Source organism: Sceloporus occidentalis, unplaced genomic scaffold (genome assembly GCF_023333645.1).
Source record: "Sceloporus occidentalis isolate IW3139 unplaced genomic scaffold, rSceOcc1.0.p SCAF_6, whole genome shotgun sequence".
NCBI lineage: Eukaryota > Metazoa > Chordata > Lepidosauria > Squamata > Phrynosomatidae > Sceloporus > Sceloporus occidentalis.
In genome coordinates, this window is record NW_028316986.1 from 126,042,523 (window position 1) to 126,068,309 (window position 25,787).

The window sequence follows — 25,787 nt, forward strand, 5'->3', positions numbered from 1 at the left end:
ATATTTCCCATTCTCACATTTGCTCCTCGCTTTCTAGTTAGAGTTTATATTATGCTGCTTTTAAGGGGAGAGTTAAATCCTTGCCCCTGAGTAATGGTCTTTTGCCCTTGATCTATTCCATCTTAGATTTGGTTCATGTTACAGTTTTGCATCCAGCTCACCAGTGTATTTAAAATGTCAACTTCTTTTCACTTGTGGGAATTCAGCTGGCAAACCTGAAAAAGAGCAGTGTGCAAGAAGGAGATTCTGGAGTTTTGATATGTATCCCTCAAGCAACTGCACCTGATACAGGAATATTAATCACAGTGCCTAGTTACAGTCCTCTGTATAACAGAAGTAAAGACAAGGATATCATGGTAGAGTTTAATGCTTGCATATTTTCAACTACATTCCTAAATAAATGCGGAAAGCAAAATAATTTAGTATAGTTTAAATTCATTGTTTAAAATGTTGAAGAGTAGATGGAAATAGTACTCTTTGATTTTTTTGCAGAGAAATTATTTGTAAAATTAAAATCTCATTTCTTATTAAGCAACTTATTAAGATTCTTTTCTGAATGTAATCTGAAATCTATGATTTGACTGTAATTAATGGAGAATGATGAACAGTAAAATCTAGCAACTCTCACAAAAACTAATAGATTTGATGTTTGGCTATTTGTCTAAATTTGTCCAGAAAGCATTTAATTCAAATAACCTCTCCTGTTTAAGAATGCTTAGTTGCTTTTCTCTTTAGACTTTTGTTATCTATATACCCTAAAGGCACCAGATCTCATCTGTTCTTAGAAGTTAAAGCAGGGTCAGCCTAGGTTTGTATTTGGATGGGTGATAGCTGATAAATACCAGGTGTTGTAGGATATATTATACTACCAATGGCATTACTTTTGCATGGTGGTGGGATTGTGTGTTCCTGAGAGGGATGAGGCTATGCTGACAATAGCAGTGGTGCTGGTAGGATCTCCCATGTCAGGCAGGTTTTTGCTGAGGGGCTAGACTAAGAGCCGGAACAGGTAGCCCTTTAAAGCTGCTATCTGGATGGCTTGGGAACATAGTGTTTATATGTCGCAAGCGCCCAGGCTGCCCTGAAGCCTGCCAGAAGTCTAGCAGCTGCCCAGACATGGGTGGCTTCAGGGAGCTCTGGTTGCACGGTCTTTATACACCACATGCTTTCAGAGTGGCTTGAATGCCAGATGTCCAAGCTGGATTCAGGAAAGGAAGGAAGACTAGGTTTCATACTACAAACATGTTAGATAATAGAGCACACCGAAGAATTTCAGAAGAAAATCACCCTGAGCTTTACAGCCTTTGATTGTGTAGATCATTAAAAAGTATAGATAGCTCTTAAAGAAATGGGTGTGCCACAACATTTGATTGTCCAGATGCATATACTGTACTCAGGAAAAGATGCTACCACCAGAAGAGAATACAGAGAAACAGAATGGTTTCTAGTTGAGAAGGGGATCAGGCAAGCCTGCCTTTTATCAGCCTGTTTAACTTGTACCCTGAATGTATCATATATAAAGCAGGACTAGATTCAGCAGAAGCGGACATGAAAATTGGAAGAAGGAACATCAAGACTTTAAAATATGCAGAAGACACCATACTACTAGCAGAAAATAGCAAAGACTTGGAACAATTCCCAAACAAAGTCAAGGAAGAAAGTGAAAAGGCAGGTTTCCAGTTGAATATTAAGAAAACAAAAATAATTACTAAAGATTATTTACATTTACTTTAAAGTATATTATAAAGATGTTGAAATAGTACTTTGGACATATTGCTGAGAAGACATGACTAAATAGAAGAAAATAATTCCTGGAAAGGTAGAAGGCAGTAGGAAAAGAGGAATACTGCATTACAGATGGATAGGCTCAATCAAGGAAGAGACAGCCCTGAGTCTCAGCATGGCTGTTGATGACATGGTGACTTGAGGTCTCTCATTCATAGGGTCACCATAAGTTGAAGATGACTTGACAGCACTTAGCAACAATAACAAGGCTATATTTCAAAGGAAGAAACTAGTAAAACCATCTCTGAGTATTCTTTGCCGAAGAAAACCCTGTGAAATTCATGGGGTTACTATAGGTTGATAGGCAATGAGAAGGTGCACACACACACACACACCTCTCTTTATATATATCACACACACATTTATATACATGAACTTTTCATCTGGGTTACAGTATATATTTTTCCTGATGCTTCCCTTTATCATTTGAATACACTAGAGGTCACTGTGGTACCACTGCAGGAGTATAAAGAAAACCCACTAATTCTGCTGATTTGATGAATACATTTGTGGGATAGGGTAACATAAGTAAATTAAGAAACTGCAACTATGCAGAAGTTGTTTTGTCATTCCATCAACTTGTCACCACAATATCACAAGCCACAAAGGTGTAGTGGGTGTTGCTCCAATAGTGTGGTCAAAACCTTCCAAAACCACACTGTGTTCTACTTACTTAATCTACTGTGTGGAGCAACATCTACAAAATTCTGTTTTCAAGCGCTTCTTGTATACATAGTAAATGTGTAAATTATGTTTTAAAACAAAGCTCATTAAAATCATGGTTGAAGTATATACAAGCGTTTTTCAGAGGAATGACGACAAGTAAAATGTGTTCTTAGTTATCACCTTATGAATTTTTAAATGCAGTAAACAGACTATCTTTGTTAAGAAGATAAACAAGTGGAACGACCAATGTTATTTTTCATTTCCCTGTTATTCTTTGGTTCAAGAATCATTTTGATTTGAGATTAATGTCATAGAAAAATAGATGTAACTAGTTTTTGGCCGAGATCAGGCAATTTTTCCCAGGAGAGCCAGAATCTTGAATTACTATTTTTGGTAAGTGACAAAGAGGTCAATAGATTCCATCTGCAGCAAACATGTTGTGCTTTACGCTGGTCTGGCATAGTCCCAACAAACAAGCTCAGAGCAATTCTTTACACATCCAGAATTCCTATTAACCTAATAGCTTTATAGGTGGTGGTTTGTGATTACAGTATATACTCTTAACCATATAGCCAAACAACAGGGCATCATAAAATGCATTTACTGGGACAACTTTCTTGACTCAAGGAAACAGTTGCTTGACTCTTCCACAAGCTCAAGCATATCAAACTCTTTCTTAGTTCAAGCATATCAGATGGGAAAGGCACAACTGATCTTAAGCCAAGGCATACTGCAACACTGCAGGTGACCCATTCCATGGGAATTTAACATACTGATACATCAAATCATAACAGGATTTATTCATTTATTTATTGCTATTTTGGTATAAAATTGCAGGCAGCAAGCAACAAGGAAAATTACAAGCAGTTGTGGTGAAGGAGGAGGACCCAGCCCAAATCAGGAAAGAACCATCTGAGAAGTAAAAATCTGTAAAGCATTAAGAAGGGGAAATGAAACTCTTCATGCACCTGTTAGTTGGCATTCCCAATTATCAATTGAACAAACAGGATGCTGGATACCTATGTTTCCGAGAGCTGTACATCCTGAAGAGCTTCTGTTTATTACTATAAAGCTTACTAGGAGTGAGGGGAAATAGAGGATCATATTACTAAGCATTTCATGTGAGGTAAGGGTTAGGCTTTCCACATAAGCTATGTCAGATCACTACCAGTTTTCTTTTCTGTTAAAAAGCAAAGAAGTAACAAGACAAATTTAAGTTTGCTATGCTAAAGAGAAATCAGAATTTTGAATATGAGTATCTTTATCTTGAGAAGTCATCAAATTATTTGCTTTTTCCTCAATGCTATCAGACTTCTGAAGTGTATAATTAGAACTTTTGAAATGCATGCTTAGGACCAGAATGTGTTACTTCAATGTAACAGAATAGTAAAAATTCTCCTCCCTAATACATTAAAACAATTTATTTGGCTGATTGTCTTGAATCATTTATAACCTATTTAAAGCTTTCAGCTTAACACTTAAGTAGGATATAGGTTCCACTATTCCCTAAATTATCTTGTAAAAATGAATTTTAAGCAGAATTTTCAGAAATTTTAATTTACTCACCATTTGCACATAAAATATTTCACACAGTATAAGATACACATGAAAAGACTGAAGAACATTTTGATAGAATACTTACAACTGCCTTCCTATTATAATTTGTGCTGTTTCTTTCATAAAAACATGAAATCTATCTGAGAGTCATAAATATTGAACTTCAAATGAAGTGGGGAAACAAAATCTATTATTACCAAATCATGGTGCATTTCAGGTGTGACTGTTAATATTAATTACTTGTTTTCTGAAAGACTTAAGCCTACATAGGCATTCCTGGGCACTGTTTGATTAAGGGCAGCTGCTATATACATGTGATTATTGAGTCATAGAACCCACTCTTAAAAAGCCATCTCAGGAATATTCGTTGCAGCTAATATCCACTCCAGAATGGCCAAAAAGAGTCATTGCCATGAAGCGCACTTAAAGGGAAGATTTCACACAGAACCTGAAAGTGTCATATGTTGCAATTATATTGTATGTAATGACAAAAGATCAAATTTGAAATGAAATTCAACTACTACTGTTAATTGTGTCCTATTGCTTCATCACAAAAAAATAATTAAAAAAATCAGATAGTTTTGCTCAGTGGATCACTTGTTAGGGTTAGTCTTAGATTCAATCCCCCGTTTCACTCACTTTGTGGCTTAGGAGAATCAGTGTCTCTGAGCTGACGCCATAGTCTGTTGGGAATTAAATGAAAAAACAATTCTGTATATTGTTAGACTTCAACTCCCAGAAGTGCTAACAGCTAGCATGACCAACAGTAGACAGAATGTATGTGTTTATGTGTGTATTTTCCTATCTGTCGCCTTCATACTCTGGAGAGCAGGGTTTGCTTCCCAGCTTGGCCATGGGAGCCACTAAGTGACCTTGGGCAAATCACACTCTCTCAGCCTTAGGGGAAGGGAATGGCAAATGTTCTCTGAACAAATCTTCCCAAGAAAACCCCATGATAGGTTTGTCTTAGGGTCATTATAAGAAGGAAACGACTTAAAGGCACACAGCAACAACAGCAGCGGCATCTCCTTCATAGTAATCAAACCTAGCTACCTGAAAGTTAGCATATGTACTGGCAACATGCATCTCATGGTTGTTGCTGTTTCTATCAGAAGGATTATTATGTTTTTAAAAAGGATTAATGAGTTTTAGTAAGGACTGTTGTAGTGTCTTTAGACACGAGATAGCCCAAATAATCTCTAAAGACAAGTCTGGAAGCAGACTTGGGAGAGTAATTTCTTCACAGAACCTCTAGACAACTTCATGTACTGCTTTCCTCTTCAGAGAGCTTGATAGTTTTTTAAAAAAAAAGGGAAGAGGAAGAGACAGAGAAAAAAGAGAGAATTATTGCTGCCTAATCCATGTAGGTGGGTGAAAGTGAGGAGAGGGAAAGGCTGAATGAGCATGAAAGGAAAGAAGAACAAGTGAGAAAGAAAGAGAAGGGAAATGGATGGGGAAAGAACAGAGGGAAATACAAAGAACAGGGAATGAACTAGGTTTTTAACCCAAGCAAAGCTTCTACTTTTGCAAATATATATAATAAAAAGAAAAACGTGTATTAAGACAATAACAATTTAAAAGATTATTCATTTTTAAAGGCTGAATATGAATTTGGAAGTAAGGTTGTTGGCTACTTTTGCTTGTTTAGAAGAAAGGAATGCTTTATTAGACTCTGTATTTCTTAATGAAAATATGTGAAAAATACATATCATCTTATTCTTATAAACAGTATGAACAAAATGCAGGGTTTTTTTTTTAACCAATGCCACCTGGAAATGGTTGGGGTGTCCACAGGGAAAAATGATGATATAAAACTTGAAATTCTGGCTCCATGAAACTTTTGGGGACTATTGGTAGTAAATACGACAGGCAACATGGGACATCATAAATCCTGTTTTAATTTTTTTGATAGTTGTGTGAGATTGAGATAAATAATAATAAGTAAGTGTGATTACATAGCCATATATATATATATATATATATATATATATATATATATTTAATTAATTCAAAGACAATAAATTCAGTATAGACTACAATACATCTGAGGAAGCAGACGTAAGTCTACCAAAACTCATGCTACCATCTTCTTTCTTTAGTTAGTCTCAAAAGTGCTACAAGATCTCTCTATATACTCAGTACAGACTAGTTATGCTTGCAGAGTGCTAGAATGCAACTATCCAGTCTTCAGCTTCCTATGTTTGATTGCTTAAGTTAATGGTTGGTGATGGGGGGAAAAACAACTCTGTCAGACCCCACTCTCAAGTAATGTGTTTAAGATCTTGAGCAAAATATCTTATCCAACCTTTTTATTACTTTAAGAGAAGATGATGACTAAATAATTTCAAAAAATATACAGGGACAGCATGGCTGTCCATTACATGAAGAGGGTGTAAACTTGGCTATAATTTTTATGACTGATGTCTTATAATCCAAAAGATGGTGAGATTCATGTGAGAAGTGTTATTTACCTTACTCATGTGTTTCTGATATACACAGGTTATTGGACCAGCGTAGAACTGAATTACAGTTATGTAGTTCTCAAGTAACTGAATGAATAGTGCATTAATTGCTTTTTATAAAGGATTAGAATACTTTGTGAAAATTAAATGTGTCCTTGATTATGCAATATGTTCACATTTAAAGGCAACATCTGACTGTCTAAGGTAAGTGACAAAACAGAGAGAGTGGCCATCACCTTTATGCCACACTTTCAAGCTTCTGGAAACATAGTCCAGCTGGAAATGGTATGCTGGACAGCTTACACTTTACACATTTTTATAATGTGGGATAATATTGTCACAGGTGAGGGCCCCTGTTACATCAAACCCTTGCTATATATAGTTTAGTTGTCCAACAATGTCTATTGTGCATCGTGTCATAGGGTCCTTCATAATTTTCTTATTGTTCAAAATCTGATTATTGGTTTCCAGTCATACAGTAGGAAAGCAGTGACATTTTAAAATGGTAATAGGTAGCCCACCATGGCTCCAATTTCTCTAAGGAGGCAAAATTCAGATGTTTGATTAGCAGGACAGGAAAAGATGTTTGCCTCTCCAGATTTAGATAATCACAGGAGTAAAAGTACAGAAGGTAGTGGTGGTAAGGAGCCTAGTAACTACTGGTATGTTGAATGTATAAAAATGTACGGTAACTCCTTCTTTTCAGGTTTTAGCCATAAAAAGACATATCCAGACACAGTCTTACTTAAATACTGTAATAAAATTAATAGATCTTGAATTAGTTGGCGGATCTTGAAGTGTTTTAAATATGTATCATCTAACAAGTTATGACCCTCTTTCTACACACTGCTGTTTTCTTTTTCTGTTACAGTAGATCCCACAAGCTTCTTCAGGTCTCAGCCTGGCTCTTTCTGACATTCATTACATTATACTGTTGTGTAGCAGTATGCTGCTAGTCCACTCTGTTACAGCAGAATTCAAATATTAAGTTAGGAAATGTTGCTGAGCACCTGTTGGACAGCATTTGGTTCCCTTTGCAATAATCACCTGGCTACAAAAATAGAATTTCATTATTTTTATTCTCATTCCCATAACTATATCCCAGTACAGCTTTTATTTATTTAGAAATTTACTAATATATTTTGAGCCTGCCCTCTCAAAGATGTGCACACTTTCTGAAATAACAATTTAAGATTCATTTAAAAATGTATAGAAACACCACAAACCTGCTAGATGCTTCACCTTGTTCTTTCCTTCATGTTTCAGTGAAGGGAAGAGAGAACGTTTGGGGAGGAAAGAAAATTGTTATGCTGGCATCATGATACAGTTGTACATATTATTACATAAACACTGAATTACATGTGTTAATTAAATTAATAGGTTTAATAACATTTTATAAAGCAAGCACAAAGCACTCATATGATGACAGTAACATCAGAAAAATATTCCAAGATTGTTATCAAGTGCATGCTCGCGTGCTTAATAAACACAGCCATAGGGTGAGTTGGCAAAGCACATACTATGGAAAATGCAGTGGTCATATATGAAAAAGAGAAAATGGTAGGCTTCTTTAATTACATAATCAAATATGTTAGACTGAATCATTGGACTGTTGATAATCACATCACAAAGGACTGATACCAGTTAATTTCAAGTGCACTATTTTTGTTGGCCAGAGCTATATCCTGTAATATATTTTAGACAGACCTATGTGTTGGATCCTTAGTTGTATGCAGTGGAATTCTGCAAAGTGGATTCTCCTATAAGCAACAAGGAGTGATTTTTGCTGATCCCACCTCCCCACTGTGTCTCTGAAAACTGGCAAAGGAGCAATTCTCAACCCAATCCAGTATCCTTAAGTATAATTAAAATTACAATAAATCTTTTTGTTATCTGAGAAATTTTCTCTGAACTCTATTTTAATTCTTGAAAACAGTTTTGAATTTATGCATTCAGCAATTCTTATTCATAATAACTCTTTGAAAAATACAAATCAATTTTCTGGGGCCATTCATTTGGAAGAGGATGGAAGAAATGGTGGACAAAATAGATGGCCATGCAATCTACACTCCTCCTGCCCCAGTTTTAAACAGTGTCTGGCCCACACATCTGTCTGTCCCATATTTTCTTGCATTCAGAACATAGCTTTCTATTCTGCTGTCTAAGAAGATTCAGTATGCAAGTCTTGGATACACAGAAGAGAACGTGTGTGTATATGTGTGTGTTTTGAGGGTCTGAGAATATAGGAGGCTAGTTTAGGTTTTGTTTATTTTTTATTTATTCCTGTTCCTCCAGCTACATGTAGGAATATGAGATCTTTGAAATATTCAAATGAAAAAAAGGTGGCAGACATGTAATCCCCCCAATAATATGACCACATTATGCCATATGAAAGCCTGATAAAAGTTAGATTGAACTCTCAGAATTTCTACTTCTAGAAAATATTCAAGCTCAGTTCTTTAAAGGAGATTTCTAAGAAAATGAAATTATATTATCATGGAGAAGATGAATATGCATCCCTTTCAAACAGCTTTGTTACCATATTTCCTAGAAGCATCCATTTGGTTTAATTGTCTGAGAGACAATTGATGATATTTTTGATGATATTTTTAACATATAATTTCTCCCAAAATGAGCAGTCAATATTTTTGCTGACCAAATTTGGCCTTCAGGAGGGCGCTATCTCTTCCCCTTCAGTTGTCTAGCCAAGGAGCATATATAAAGAAATGCTGATATTTTTAGCTGCATTTCCTAAAAAAGCATATTGTAGAAAGCCACACATATCTCATTTGCTGAAAACTGATGTTTCCAAACATTGCAATCAGTATCACACTTTGAATGAGATTGGTGTGTATGTATGAGTTTTACTGCTAACACCCTCCTACATATGTTTCTCACAGAAGAAAACACATGTGGATCTGAATTGGAAATAAGAGTAACAAGGTGACATTTAAGCTGCTGTCTAATAAAAAAATATAAAGTAACCTTGCAAGCAGAAAGCAGTAGCAAATCATTAACAGTGCACCAATTTGTCTTTTTCTAATCTAAATGCTGTGCACTACAACTTTTGGTGGTACAAATTAGTGTTGCCTTTTGACTACATTGAGAATGTCAATTTACACAACTGAGAATTACAGCTGGAAAGTAGGAAAACCTGTGATGGTTTCGAAATGGAAACCCAGTCAGTATGAAGAGAGACTAAACAGTGGAACCCACAATCCAAAATTACTATAAATCCCAAATAGGTAATACATGTCTAACTATATGAAGTAGGATAAATTAGCATTAGCCGAGTTGATATTTTGCCTATTAGAAAATTAACTTTCAGCAGGGTTTTGGGGGAACTGAAAAATAATCCTTGTGTTGCTTTATTGTCAGAGGAGTCCAGAAGCAAGAGAATGGAAGGAGATGACTTTTCTTATGTTTGGAGGTTGTGTAATTGGCTCAGTTTGTTACCTGAGCTCCTTGTTTTGTTTTTAAATGAAATGGGGATGAGGAGAGAAGGAACATGACAAAACCACACACTAATTTTTACAAGCTTAAACAGACACAAAATACAGCACCAGCTGCCATATTTTACCTACTTTGTAGGACTGCAGGTATGCAAGGCCTTCAAATGAGGCTTCCAGGTAGCAATGGAAACTGATTTCTCATCAGCTGCATAACTACGCCATACACACTACGTGCAGAATATGTGGTAAAGAAAGAAAGAAAAAGAGGCAAGAGGGAGCAGGGAATGAAACAAAAATTGAAAAGCATATTAGTAAACCAATAAAAGTCATGGCTTTTTTGTATCATTCATAGCACTGATACATGCCTGAGGATTGGAAGAATACTTTCATAATATCGCCAGGTGGCTGTCAGGTTTGTTCGTCTGGAATCAGTAGAATAAAACCGCCAAGCAGCCTGGTGTGAGGAAACAATAGAAAGCACAAAGGAGCCAACAATATATGAAATGAAGCACTATCGTCACTATGGAAAATCTGGATTGGATTCAAGCTGCAGTACCTGTTCCACTGATTTGAATAATTAGTTCAGTAGGCTTATGCCAGCAAAGTGCAATGAAGACTGGGTGGCAAGTATTTAACTATAAGAAAATAATAAACAGGAATGTCATAATTACATCAGCTATTACACCTTTAAGGAAGCATGGGGCTGCACCATTTCCTGTGCTTGTGACCAGTTTTTGTGGAACCTCTTCATGCCTGTAACAGTGCACTGTATTCATTATTAAGTTGTATCCTCAGAGTGGGCTGTGATGAAAGACGGTGCCCCTGTGTGCCTAGGGGGCTCAACATACCCAGCATTTCAGTTTTTAAAGGAACATCTTCAAGCACTGTGACATAATTTTTTGCCACTGGTTCTGGATCATGTATGATTGTAATATATTGTACAAAAATACTGGGACAGAAAAGATTAAAAATTCACTGAATATACTTTAATTTTTCTAAAACTTTGTTCCACAATTTAAAAAAATAGGCAAATAATGCTTCTGATATAATTTCAGATTTCAGAACTTTGAGTGATATTGTTGAGTTTCCATCATGGTCACTGCGCCTGCAAAACCAGCTTCCACAAACAGGAGGGCATATCCTTGTATATCTTGATAAGCATTTTATACATCCCATAATTGTTATCCAATACTATCAATATCCTTTGAAATAGTAATTTCTATTCCCAGTTTCTCAAAGATGTTCCTTCTACTTGTCATTTTAGTATAAAATGGCATTTGTATCAAGTTCAGAAAAAATCTTCACAGTTGAGCATGTTCTGTAATACATTTTCAAAGAAGTAGCCATGTTAGTCTCTTGCAGCATAAAAAGGAAGAAGGGGGGGGGAGAAATGTGGCACTATTTTTAAGATTTAACACAAATCTGACATTAAAAATTATAATACCCCAGTCTAGAATATTTCAATTTTCCTGAACACACAGTAAATGATTTACAGGTTGTGGTCCTTGAATAAGGAAATTACTAAGGGGTCATTAACACCTCAGGTTTTTTTTAGCATGAAAATGTGAATCATCACTCACACCTTCTAGGTTTGTTATTCACACTATGGAACCGCATCGATTCACATTGATCCACATCTCTGTGAGTTTGGTTGTTCACACGTGCAATCACTTGAATAAAGATGGAGTTGACAATGTGAATACATTCACAACCCCTTTTTCGGTGTGCAGCATTTTATCCTGGGTCTATTCAAATCAGTTATTCACATTACTGATGATGCGGATCTTTTAAAAAAACTTGGAGGAAACCCTGATATCAATTATCCCAGATTAAGTGGGTTTTTTTGAGAGCCCCCTTAATCAGGTGCATTTGGGATGCACATAAATCATGGAGATTTAACCCAGATTCATCATGGATTATTTTCACAGTGTGAATAACACCAAAGGAAGTATAGAAAGAGAAACGGCTGAGTTGAATCATATTCACAAATTTCAGTCTATTAGCAGACATATGACCAAAGAGAATGACTTCTTAATACAAGAATCCTTGCTACTGCAGATATAACCAAAAATCTTCTCAGAGATTTTTTTTTTTTTGGTGTGGGGTTTTTTTTGGGCTATGTGGCCATGTTCCAGTAAAGTTTCTTCCTGACGTTTCGCCAGCATCTGTGGCTGACATCAGAGAAGATGCCAGCCACAGATGCTGGTGAAACGTCAGGAAGAAACTTTACTGGAACATGGCCACATAGCCTGAAAAACCCACAAAAAACTATGGATGCCAGCCATGAAAGCCTTTGACTTTACATTCTCAGAGAGAGTTTTGAACCCCGGGAAACTAATTTTCGATAAGCAGATTTAATGCTTTCACACATCAATAATAACTGACCACTGTAAAGATCTCAAAAAGCTGTATCACTTTGCCCAGCCCTTTGAAAATTTAAGGCAAGGGACTTGATTTACATCTTTTTGGGTCTTACTACATTCCATTCGACTCACACAACTGTATAAATATGCTTTATACCTGAACATTTGTTCCTTCCTCCTTTTAATTATGTAATAGAATTATAAGCACAGACCAAAAACTATTTGTTCTCTAAATGATTTTGGCATATGGTTATATCTGAAATAGTTGAAAGCCTTTGACTATTTCTTTAATGATTCCTGAAGACTAGACACTGTAGAGAAGACTTTGCCAACATGGGCTCCTTCAGGTGTTTCTTGCTACAACACTCATAGCCATACTGGGTCTGATGGGAATTGTAGTTCATAACATCTGGAGTGACTCAAGCTCTGAAATGGTGCCTTTGAGAGAGAAGAATGCTTTTACCAGCTTCTTCCTCAAGTTCATCTGATGTGGATTCCTTAGGCAGACTGAAACAAGGGGAGCAGATTTTGAATGTCACGAAAGAGTGATGAATGGTTATTCAGTATGTTCTTGCTGTGTGTTTACTGGCAGACATTGGGAGAAGCGCCTGTGGGATTTTCTGTCTCATGTACCAGAAGAACCTAGATGGTGATGCACCTTCAGTAGGACAGTGTTAGCAGGGGCAATTTGCTGTTTCATTTCAGGAAACATAGTATCTCAGGCTGTTCTGCCTGGTCTATATTCATACTAGTAGCTAACTGTGGGAATAACGTGATATGAGTCAAAGCCTCTATTTACTACTTAGCCTATCATTCTTGTGGTTTGGGATGAACCAATGGTATGTACAATCCCTATCCTTAGGCTGTTGGCTGAACAGAACTGCCTCATAACTGTATTCTAGGTATATGTTAGCAAAGACAAAGGTGAGTCATCCCTTTATCTCCCAGAATATGAAAGCATTTCCCTGATTGTAAATTCATATTTAATATAGCACTGGTGAGGTTTGGAAAGTCTCTCTCTCTCTCTCTCATTTCCAAAAATAAAGAACGGTGTTTATGTTGGCCAGGAGCTGCACTGGAGCTGTGAACCCAGAACTTGTTCAATGATCATATGCTAATAACAGTTCTGGCATGTTGCCTTCCCTCCCAGCTATCATTTGTTTTGTGAGTGGGAATGTTCTAACTGCTCAGACCTTACCTCCAAGGCAAGCATAAACGATAAGCTGGGGAAAACGCCTGAATGATCCCCAAAGAGACATTTGGCAGTTGTACTTCATGGGCATAATCCAGCATAATTTGGGAGTTATATTCTGCCAAAATCTTTTAGAGGAGATTTGACGTGGTTCCCAAAAAAACAATATTATACATATAAGAAGGAAGAACAAGAACAACAAACACTGTGAGAATAATTCTGAGCCCTTATACAGTATACATTAGACAAATTAAAAATAGTTCCATTTAGGCAGCATAATAATTTTTAGTATAATGCTTCATGATTCAACTGGGTGTGAAAAAGCCAAGAAATTCAACACAAGCCATTGAGCTCACATTAACAAAGTGAGGTCCACTGCTCAAAAGATAAATATAATTCAACAAGGCAGCCTTTTAAAATATCAAATATGCTAATAATTGATTTAAATTACTTCTATACATCAGTACCACTACTGTAATATATCTGTTATTTTAGGCAAAATCCATTATGTTCAGCCATTAAGACTGTTGTTCTAAATCCTTGGAACAGATATCTCTTCATGCAAACTGAATGTATTCATCTCCCCCGCTCACTATCAGATTTTCACTACTAAAAATTAACAGCATGTGGGCAACTCTGCTATACCCTCAATCTATTGTAATGTATCAGTTCTAAGTTTTTATAGAAAACATGAAACTTATTAAGGGCAACAAGCACAACACAGTTCTGTGGACATCAACAGGATTTGCTAGGCTGATTTCAAAGGTGGATTACACCCAAAGACTCCAGTTTAACAAAGCAAATGCTGAGTGTTTAGAGTTGTATGTGTATTCTTTTACAAGCAAACAACCACTACACTGTTTAGTAAGGGAGGCAGAGGCAGATGGGGCAAAATCCATCCTCTACTTTTCCAAGCCGCAAATTAGTTGGATTTTACCAACTACTAGGTATGCAGCTATGAGTCTGTGTGTACAAGCCCAGTTCCCTGGCTCAACTGGCATGAAGAAAATGCCTGAACATGCATCATCCTGAGAAATTATTCAGATAATCTTTGTGGGTCTTTTAAACTCAGCACAGCAGTCATTACGATAGCCATTAACAAATACTTTTAAAAATCTGATTTGTTTGCCACTTACCTGAATTAAACTGGCAGCAGGATTCCTTCTTTTTTCAAAATGTTTCTGACGATGCTGTTCCTGTACTTTTAATGCAAATCCTGACCCAAGAATGCCCTGGTGTGCAGTACAACAAATGTTAATTGTCAGGACAGTAGTTCTGGTAAGGGACAAGTGTACACAATCTCTGCAGTTACATACAAGTGCTATACACACAGCTCATCAGTCACAGTACACATACTTTTCTTTATGAATACTTGAAATGAGACATTCAACACCATGTGATGAGGATCAAGTGCATTTAAAGGCTGGACAAGATGTGACCATACAGAGTTCAGTGGTAGCTGGTAGTTTCCATGTCACTGGGGTGATGAATCCATTCTCTGAAGGAGCTATCCAAGGTGTTTGCGTTTTCTCAAAACAAGTGCAATCATTTGGAAAGCTCTTTCAAAAACCATCCCAAACTAAGAAGAGATTCACTGTCTCACTGACAGAGAAGCCAGATACGTGTTGCTATTGTTGTTGTGTGCCTTCAAGTCGTTTCCAACTTATGGCAACCCCAAGGTGAATATATCACATGGTTTCCTGAAGAGGAGCATATGTGACTTGCCCTAGGTCACCCAGTGAGTTTCCATGGGTGGGCAGGGATTCAAACCCTGATCTCCAGAGTCATAGCCCAGCACTCAAATCACCACGCCATACTAAGCTAATCCGTCCAAAGTAGGAGGTGGGGCAGTCTAAAGTACTTTAGGAGTGGACAAAAGGGTTAGTGTCCAAGTCCACCCCTGTTCACACTTTTTTGCAAAAAAGAAAATTATGCTGGGAGCTTCTAGATAACTTCTTGATACTTTCTAGAAAGGGGCCTGCAAATTCAGCATGGCTTTTGCATGCTTCAAACAAACAATAGCATTCCAGAACACATTTCAAGTTTAGAAGTGCACAGATTCAAAACATAGCTTGCAAGGGTTCAAAGCAGGGGTGCAAGCCAATTTCATCCCTGCAGTGGATTTTGTTTGTTTGTCTGTTTGGTGTGGTGGTGGTTGTGTGCCTTTACAACTTAAGTGCCTTAAGCTATTTCTGACCTAAACTGACCCTAAGGTGAACCTGTCACTGGGTTTTCTTGGCAAGATTTGATAAAAGGAAATTGATTGAATCTTGCCAAGCAAAGATTTGAACCCTGGTCTTCCAGATTCCTAGTCCACCATACAAACCACTATGCTAGTACCTTTTTGGGCAAAGGTGTAATCCAGAAATATCTAGAGGTGTACTTCTGCTTTTCACTTATGTGTTAATCAGTCAATATTTGGTGTTTCAAGTAGGTTTGGGGATTTGAGAAATAATTCCATTCCAGCAAGTGCAAAGCATAGGAGGTATTAGAGGATGGGGAGGTTGGGGATATATGCATTTTGTGGACTTAATATTTTGCATTCTGTGGCACAGAACACATGACTATTTATTAGAACCAACTGAAATAACTTGTCCCTCCCTGAATATAAACATTCCTTCTTTGTGTAGGGCTTCCCACTGAAAGAAGAGGTCAAAGAAGTGATTTTTCACCAATTCTCCCTTGTTTTGCAATCCCTAGGGCTACTCCCCACACTCTCCTGGAGGACAAGCTATCTCACATAGCATAAGTGAAAGGTCTTACTGTATTGAGAGGGTTTATTTGGAAAAAATACACTTCATAAACATTGACAAAGATTGTTGAATAGAATTTATCGCCATCATATATAAAAGAGTCCGTTTGCGGCACTTTCATAGCTATAGACTTCATGCTGAATTCAGTGTATTGCTAAAATATTCAACCAGGTATCACTCTCTATAGACCAGCAAGTAAATTAGTTTATCAGGCAGGTAGAAGTATTCACAAGAATGTAGGAAATTAATTATTATACTATTTGTTTTAAGGTCAATAGTTAGCAGTTGGTTTAGAAATAATTTCCCACAATCTTAAGCAAGCTTCTCAGGCAAATGTTTCACTGGAATAACATTCCTACAGGGTATAGGAAACAATGCACTTAATTATTTTACCATTTTGATATCTCAAGGTGGGTTGATAATATTCATAACAGCATGTTGGGTTACCTTATGCAAGATTAATGAACCTTCTTGTGGATGTTTTTTGCCAATACAAAAATTGTTGCCAAGATAATCAGGGTTTTTTTTTGTGAGTAACATCTCTCCCCTACAACCCTGAATGGATCTGCGTGAAAAACACTGCATTCATCAAGTATAACCACACAGAAGTTTACTACATGATGAAGTGTGTTCTTGGATGAGACAGAGGTCCTTTTCTGCTGGGGATGCTTCTGTGTTGACAACAGGAAGCTGGTTCTCCAGCCTACGCAGATGCTGCAGTAGGCACAAACAAAGATGGGCTGACTCCCCTGGCATTTATGCATAGCGGGGGACAGGAGTAATTGTTGATTAGCCCAATTTTAATATGCCTCACACACAGGTTGTTTATTGTTTAGTACTGTGAAAAATGTAAAGATACAGCATTATCAGATAAAATTTTTGGATATGTCACATCAATGTGAAAACATGCCCTAGGACACGAATTAGCTTTTTATTTTGTAAAAAAAATTGTTAGCTAAACATGAATCATAACAGAAGTTGAGTTCCCAGTTACAAATACATTGACCCAGGCTGTTAACACTGTCCCACAGTGTTGACAGTCTTGAACAAAGTGCTTTAAGTTTAATATGACAGTTGTAAAGATACTCACAGCAGGCAGTGCAAAGAAAGAAATGCCAAGCAGTGCAAATCCTGCAGAAAGCAGCCTTCCTAGCCAAGTAAGAGGTGTTTTATCTCCGTAGCCAATTGTTGTCAATGTGATCTGAAAGGAAGCAAGTGTAAATCAATGTGAGCAAGAAGTAGAGAGAGCAAGTGTCAAGAATTTTAAGCTTAACTGAGCAATATTCACAAAGACAAACTATCAAGACTAACCAACAATATGTAGCTTCTCCTGGGTAGTAAGCATATTCTTCAGTGGGCTTCGTTCACTGAAACAGTTCCATTCCTCCATTTATTTAAAATGCTTGTTTTTAAAAATGTTTTTCTCAGCCAAGTTCTGAAACTAACATTAAACCTAGCTGGTAGAGAGGCATGGGAGTATTTTCAGTGGGAGAATGCATGGGAATAGAAGATGTACTTCTTGTCCTACAGGTCGATTCTCTCATTTACAAATTCCAGATCCATAAGTGGGGTGATGTTTATTTAATTTATACTCCACCATTCTTCTAGCAAGGAACTCAAAGTGACTTTTAAAAGTCCACCTTATTAAAAATATATTTAATTGAATACCTTTAACACTTTTTATTATGCCAGCTGAAAATACTGGGCAAGATTTTGAGTTCTCTAAAACAAAAGCAAGAAGATAAACTAAAAACACACACAAATGGAGTGGGATGGGCAAGAGAGAAAATATCTAAGCCATGAGATGGAAAGAGGGATTAGGCTATAGGTATTTGGGGTTCTTCTAAGGGCTAGTGGGCAGCAGAAACAGAAGAGAAGGAGGAGGAGGAGGAAAAAGAAGAAGAAAAAGAAGAAAATTGACCCTCCCTTCCCAATTTCTGAAAATGGTTCTTTTACTCAGAACTATCTCCATTGTTAGGAAAAATGCACTGGCTTTTAGTAGTTGGAGTAGACAATCCCAGACTTTTACATTTCTACTTATTTAGCAAGTAGAATTAGGAACCAACAGGGATGTTAATATAGCATTCCTACCTCTTAAATGACAGAACCAGATTCCTTTAAAGGAACTACAAAATGTACTTTGGGATAACGGTGACATTTGTCTGTGTATCATGTGTCTTTGTATGTGTTTCATATGTAATTTCCAACACATAGTGACCCTAACATAAATCTATCACAGGGTTTTCTTGGTAAGATTTGTTTAGAGAGGGTTTGCTTTTGCCTTCCTCTGAGGCTGAGAGAGTGTGACTTGCTCAAGATCTTCCAGTGGTTTTCCATGGCTGAGTGGGGACTCAAACCCTGGTCTCCTGAGTCACAGCCCAACACCCCAACCACTATACCATATTGGCAGTGAAATTTAGTTTAGGATTAATCTAGAAATCTAAACAATTATGAAAGGAATAATCTAAATGCACTTTCATTTGTAGGAACTGGAATGAGGGATTGATGGAAAGTTAAGGTGATCTGAAAAGACCTGCCTTGAGGTTTTTGAAAACCTTTTAAAATGTTTATATAAAGTAAGCAATGTAATTCATGAAGCTACTCTATTTCTGTGAAGCACCTTAATGTGCAAGCACATACAATGAAAACATGACTTCCTCAGTGTCATTTATAATCATGGCAGGACAAATCCATAAGGCCCCTGTCTCTACTTGGCATGGAGCAAGAAATGACAAGGGGCTCTCTGCCTTCTTCTGGGGCCATGATACTTCTTTTTGATGGCCATACGGATTGCTTGGGGCTTTGCACATCTACTGACAAACCAGGTTCTCTGGTGGACTAAACTGGAATGGCAATGCCCCTCTCTGGTCTGCCTATATGACATAAAAATAGGCTTGCTTGTGATGACTTCTCAGTGCCAAATAGATCTTGATTAGCTAAATGTGATTTCGCCCCCTTCCCATGCAGAGTGCACTTCTGTGGAGATTGATTTACGAAAGTCAGTTATATAATTATCACAGATACACAATGTGTAATGCCTGTGCTATTACTGATGACAAGGCATTACCAGTACTTCAACTCTGCCCTCCTTCCTGTCTGATATGAAATTGGTTTGATTTCAACACATGTAGGCAATCAGGGCGTATGCATATTCATGGCTTTGAGCAGAAAGGACAGTGATGCCAAATGCACAAATTCACACTGGATGCTAGTTTATATATGGAAACACAAGATAAATTATAGTCCTCAAATGAGTGTAGGGACAGTTAAGACCTGAAATGTTAACAAAAGATGAACAAATGTCTTCCTTTGATGGACTTGCCATTTCATAACGTTCTTCTCTCAGCAAACCAGTATCATCCTGTTTATCAGGAATGAGCCTAAATTATCAGGCCTTCATCCAGGCTGCTATCCTTGCCAGACACTGGGGAACAGGGAGATGTTTCCAAGCTATATTTGATGAGAAGAAGAGGCGCTTATGAAAGGGATCGAGCCAGCTGTCTTCTCTCTTTAATGATGCTGCACGATCATCGTCTTCTCAACAGAGAAGCATACTGAGGGGCCTTCAGAATTTTATATAATTGGGAGAAAGAAGAAATAGCAGCACATCTTTCCAAAGGAACAAAATCTACCTTATTCTTTCACACACTCAATAGGTGCTGAAGTCCTAACAAAAACATTACATCTGTCAGCATATCAGAGACTCCTTACTCCCTTTCAGGCATTGAACTGCAGAATGGTTCTTAAGCAATGCATAGATGTCATTTCTTTACAAGTCCACATCTCAACTGTAAAAACCATAATTTTGCCTTGACACTGTCACAGCTCATGTATTCAGAAGAGGTTTAGACTGCAAATCCAGATTGATGTTTGAGGCATGGCCTGGGCTTTGCTTATGATTTTTCTGTAATGCAGCCTGAACACTGATAGCAATATAAATAGCAACCACAAGCTGAAATTAGTTACCAGGACTTTAACCAGTTTAACTAAACTTTCCTCAACAGAACTCTTTCACCAAAGGTGTTTTAAGTAGATATTAAAAACTGGTGAAAAAATATTTTTATTAAAAAAATAATAAAAATAAACAATGTTAAATAAAATCAGATCACTGCACCCAGTAGTTATCAAGACAAAGAGTATGTGGAATGGTCCTAATTTTTTAGTTATAGGATTGACCATATTTCCTAAACAACAATATAAATGATACACTGGATAATCAGCTTTGAAAAGGCCAATGAAATAGCACTGAGTGACACATTGTACACCATAAGCAGAGATCTGTATTGCAACCAGTGCAGCAAATGCAGGAAGAATATAATCAGGTTGTCCATGACATAACACCCTCATTTTTCCCAACCATGTTCCTTAATCAAAGGCCAAAAACTGAGGACCTGTATTTCTGTGATAGCAGACTTCATATGCAGAGTCTGTATGGCTTCACATTTTCACACGACATGCTCAAATGAACCTGTTCCCATGGAAAGTTTGTAGAATTCATCACTTCACAAAAACAAAAACGAATCATACAGTAAAGATTCTACAGACCTATTCACATGAAGCCAAATGGCATGGTTGTTTTTTCTCTTTCGAAGTATGAGATATGAGAATATCTACATCAGTGCCATTCGCTGTCAGGAGCACTGACATAAGCACTTCCACATATTGTTTCCATATGTTACAGGAGCTGAATGAATCAGAGAATCTAAATATCCTAGTTTAACCTTATTCAGAACTTGATGTGTTACTTGTCTGCTATATATTTTGCATAGTATTGAATGTATATGTTTGGAGGAATGGTGAAAATATAAAATTCTGTGGTCTGCAATAGGAAAAGTGGTAGAAGTACGAGTGTTATTCATATGGAGTCCTGGTGCTGCAGTGGCTAAATGCCTGTACTGCAGCCACTCACTCAATCCAAGCCAGGGGCTCAGGGTCGACTCAGCCTGGCATCCTTCTGAGGTCGTTAAAATGGAATACCCATCTTGATGGGGGCAATTAACTTACAGTTGCAAACCGCTCAGAGACTACTTAGTGTGGTAAGAAGTGGTATATAAATGAAGCTGCTATTGCTATTATGGGAGATCAGAGTCTTAACTGAGTCATAGCACCATGAACTCTACTTACAGAGAGTCAAAGGTTCTGTTCCTGACCTGTCCAGTTACTGAGACCCAGATGATGGGAAAGACTGAGATCCAAGATAGCTGCTGCAACTAAGCTACATGTGAATACACATATAGAAGGATACACACACACACACACACACACACACACACACACACTATGTATATACTATATTGGGTCCAGACTATCTGAAGGAGTGTATCTCCCTGTATGAGCCAATTAGGATTTTAAGATCATCTGGAAAGGCCCTCTGCTCTGTCCCACCACCTTTTCAGGCTTCTTTGGAGGGGACCTTCTTGTTTGCTGCTCACAGACTTTGGAACTTCCTCCACAGAGAATCCAGGATGGACCCATCCTTGTTGACCTTCTAGTAGCAAGTTAAAACATTTTTGTGCTACCAGGCCTTTACAGGCGATTGAGGTTGGGCTCTTAATGCTCTGTGGTGCTGGATTTGAAGGTTGTTAAGGAGTTGCATATACAGTAGTTAAATGCTATACTAGTTTAATTCCATTGTAATGCCCGCTTTTGTATGTTTTTAACTGTATTGTTTTTTGTTAGCTGTTTTGTGTCCCAATTTTGATGAAAAAGCAGGATATAATAACAATAACAATAATAGGATGAACAAACAATTCAACATAGCATAAGGCAGCTTCCTACATTCCTATTCAAAAGAATTTTAAAGTGCCCTTTTGTTATAATTATCAGAAATGGAATAGGATTAGATTAGTATATCCAAATTAATAGATCAAATTATATCAAAAGGCTCAAGTCCCTAGATATGTGATTAAACAAAGCAAAATGTAGTGCAGTGTATTACAATTAACTCTTAATTATGCTAACAGCTTAAAATTAATCATATATTGTTATTGGTAATATTAGTACATCTTTTTAAAATGGAAAATAATTGCTCTGTTCATCAAAAACAATTGCTCCTGAAATCTAACTCTTCACAAATCATATAAAAGGCCATTATTATTTCTATCCACAGAAAACACATGTGGGACCACCATGCTTCAAAATAGCAACACTAAATTCAGCATGCTTGCAGCATGACATCAGGCCTACTCCTATTTATGACTACACCACCCTGGGAGATGTTGCAAAAATGTACCCCAATTAATGCATAGCTAGCATATCATTATGTATGATAATGTGGACGTACACTCATCCCCCCACATTCACTGGGGTTAGGGGCACAGGAGCCTCATGAATGTGGAAAAACCGCAAATAAAAAAAACACTATGTTTTTACCTGAGAGAACACCTCTCTAGGAATCTCTAGGTCCTCCAGTGCAACTCTGTGGTTAACATCTGCCAGACACTGGCCACTGAATTGCTCTAGAGGACTTATAAATGCATAGTGGAGTGTTCTCTCAAGGAATCTCTAGGTCCTTCAGTGTGACTTTTGGTTAAAGTTGACCATATAGTTGCACTGGAGGATCTAGATATTCTTAGAGAGAACATATTAATAAAATCCATGAATGATCAAATCTGCAAAAGTCAAAACCACAAATGTGGAAGGATGAGTGTATTATAAACTGAACTAGGAGGTTCAGTCTGGTAAATATTTGGCAATGCCAGCATATTAGAACAAGTTAGTGCTTTCTCATTTTGGGAAGCACATCCAAAAGTGGATCTCACTGAAGGTAATATAATGCAAAGGAACCACATCCATTTCTGAATGCAGAAACAGTTCCTCTGCTGCACTGCCCTGTTTTCAGCAGAATGGGCTGAAATGTAAGGGATTAAGCAATGCAGGCCGATTACCTGTTCCCTCCAACACCTTTGCAAACAGTTTACAATCTTTTGCTGAGAAATGCCAAAAGTGCTGAAAAGGAGGACTAGTTTTGCCCACTGTTTTGTTTCAGTCCCAACACCATTTTCTTGGTTTGGTTCTAATATGAAAACTCAAACAGCAATATAGTCAGTTTCTAAGTATATTTTGCATTTTCCACTTCCTGAGAAGTCCTCTCAAAACCTAGTGTCAGGATCTAATGAAGGCCAGTCCAAAGAGGCCAAGGTTTATGGTCCAAGGGAGTTAGCTCCTGCCTCCATGGAAAACTTGGCTTTTTAACAGATCTTTAAATGATTCAGTATTTGCTGACTCCTGCAAAATCAAGGAGTTGAAGATACTGTTGTAGACCCACCTTTTGACTCTGAGGGCAGTGCTAGGGCCTTGGGTAGGGAAAACATGAGAGCAAATATTGATAGTTTTCTCCTGGATGGAGCAGCTTTATTCTCCTTTGAGCGTTCCCTTTGAGTATTCTGGATCTTTGATGTCTGGGATTATGACAACTATGGATATGTGTCCATGGTGGAGCAGACAGCAATGGACCTAGACACAGTCATTGGAAGCCCTGGTTTGAGAAACTTTTCTAGGGAGTTTGCATTCTCATTTTTCCACTTACCACTTGCTAGCTCCTTGCCTAGAGCCTATGTCTGTTTGTAAAAAGCCTAGGCTAGAAGAATCTAACCTCCACCAAAAGATGGCTGCCCACATCCTTATATCAGTTCCAACAGCATAAAGCCACTGAGAAAACCCCACTCTTGGAATATCCACTATAATCATGTTTTCAAGGTTTTTATCCTCTACTGAAAAGTAATAAAGTACAAAGGGGTAGGAGGAGGAAAGAAAGAAAATGTAAAGACAAGAACAAAGAGCACTCACTAAATATAATTCTGAATATGAATATTCAATATTAGATAGAGTAAATAATTCATTCATTTCTTATTTTTCTTATTGTAGTTCAGCTGATTTTGTACTTACTGTGCCCCACCATAGTGCATCTGCATATGTAGAAAATTGATCATTTTCATCTTTTTCAACCAGATAGACAAGGAAAGATGAAAAAATGAGTACCAAAAATCCTATGTACCAGGCTGTGATTAACTCCTGTAAGATAGGAAAAGATAGAATAAAAAAGTAAGCATGTATTTCAACAACTGTAGCTATTCATCTGTTGGAAGATATATATTACCATGTTCTGTGAACACCTTTCTAGTTCAATATGAAATGCTCATGGTCTGTATACTCCTTAAAACAAAAAATAATAATCATATTGCTTTATGGCATAGTACTTTTAGTATATTTTTGTGAGATTCATTGGTTTCTCCTTAAACAGCAGACCCTCATGCCATGCTATATCACAAACACTTCATAACTTTTCCACACTTGCAAAAGAGCCTACTGTTCAAGAAACAAAAGGCCAAATCCTCTTTGAGTAGGCAAAATGAACTGCATAGCCCTGGTCTTAAGAAATCTTCTTTCTTTCTTAGCATGAAATACATACTTGAATCATAGAGAGGAAATTCAGAGAAATATATGAGATGGACAAGCCCATACCTTACTATGTGCATAGACCACTGAACCTAACAGTTTCCAAGTCCCTCCTCTTCGGTCCATGCGCACCATACGAAGGATCTGCAGGAAACGAAGACTCCTGAGTGCTGATGTTGCAAAAATGTTACCCTGAGTTTTTGCAGAAACAACTGCTATTGAAGCGATGAGAACAATTATGTCTGAAAGAAATGTGTTACAAAACATATTAATGAATGTATATTGACCAGTAAAATTGAATAGCATATCACTGTAGACTGGGTGAAGTGGGTGATTTTATACATTGAGAGCAGCCTTTATGCCCACTTTGTTTTAATTCAGACTTTACAATCAGAACTGCATTTCTGATAAAATATAGAGCTCAGTGTTCAGAAGGAACACACAGGCAGCCCTGAAAGAAGAGATCAATTGCACACACATATTAGATTTTGAACTTTTAAAATAGCAATTCTTGTAAGTAGAGGCAATAAGCACTAATGTATGTTCTATGGCAAAGTATTAAACTGCATTGATAGAACTTTCAAAAGCAACAGAGACATCTATAAACCTGAAAAGAGATGAGATAATAATGTCCTTATAAATTTGAAAGTTTAACAAACAATATAAAAATGCAATAATATAACATATTTCACTAACAATGCTAAATTCACTTATAAGAAATCCCTCCATATGTAATTATTTAAAAAATAATAGCATTTCCCCCCACACTTTCCCATTCTTCTTGGGCATACTCCTTGCATTTCAAGGCAGGTGTATTACCACCTTCATCTAATTTGTGTGTCAGTTTCTTGGGGCCAAACTGGAAGCAAATATTTAAAAGAGATGTAACCCAGAGTTCTCTCTTATGTACCCTTCTTGCAGCTCATACATCTAATACATTGTAGATTAGGGGCATTTTCAAAAATGAAAGTGGCACATTTCCTTTTCTTGGTTTAACAAAGTATAAAATGTTAACAAACTACAGTATGACTTTTACAATTTCCTCCCTTTAATTTATTGTAATGTGAAAAACCACACACACAAAAACACAAACAAGCTGATACAGCCAATCATTATATTTTGTCAAACATATGTGTTGTACTAATTATTTACCTACGAAA

At 37.2% G+C, this 25,787-nt stretch overlaps 1 protein-coding gene across 1 annotated transcript in view; it reads right to left on the reverse strand.

Moving 5' to 3' along the window:
• The window catches only part of LOC149311380 (potassium voltage-gated channel subfamily KQT member 5-like), a 411,580-nt gene that overhangs the window by 28,741 nt on the left and 357,052 nt on the right, over positions 1 to 25,787 (reverse strand). The window contains exons 4-9 of the mRNA XM_089530917.1: positions 24,694 to 24,869; positions 24,118 to 24,243; positions 17,321 to 17,431; positions 14,614 to 14,709; positions 10,055 to 10,149; positions 7,697 to 7,723 (exon numbers count right to left, since the gene is read on the reverse strand). Coding sequence (XP_089387043.1) covers positions 7,697 to 7,723; positions 10,055 to 10,149; positions 14,614 to 14,709; positions 17,321 to 17,431; positions 24,118 to 24,243; positions 24,694 to 24,869 — 631 coding nt within the window. The remainder of the gene's footprint in view (positions 1 to 7,696; positions 7,724 to 10,054; positions 10,150 to 14,613; positions 14,710 to 17,320; positions 17,432 to 24,117; positions 24,244 to 24,693; positions 24,870 to 25,787) is intronic.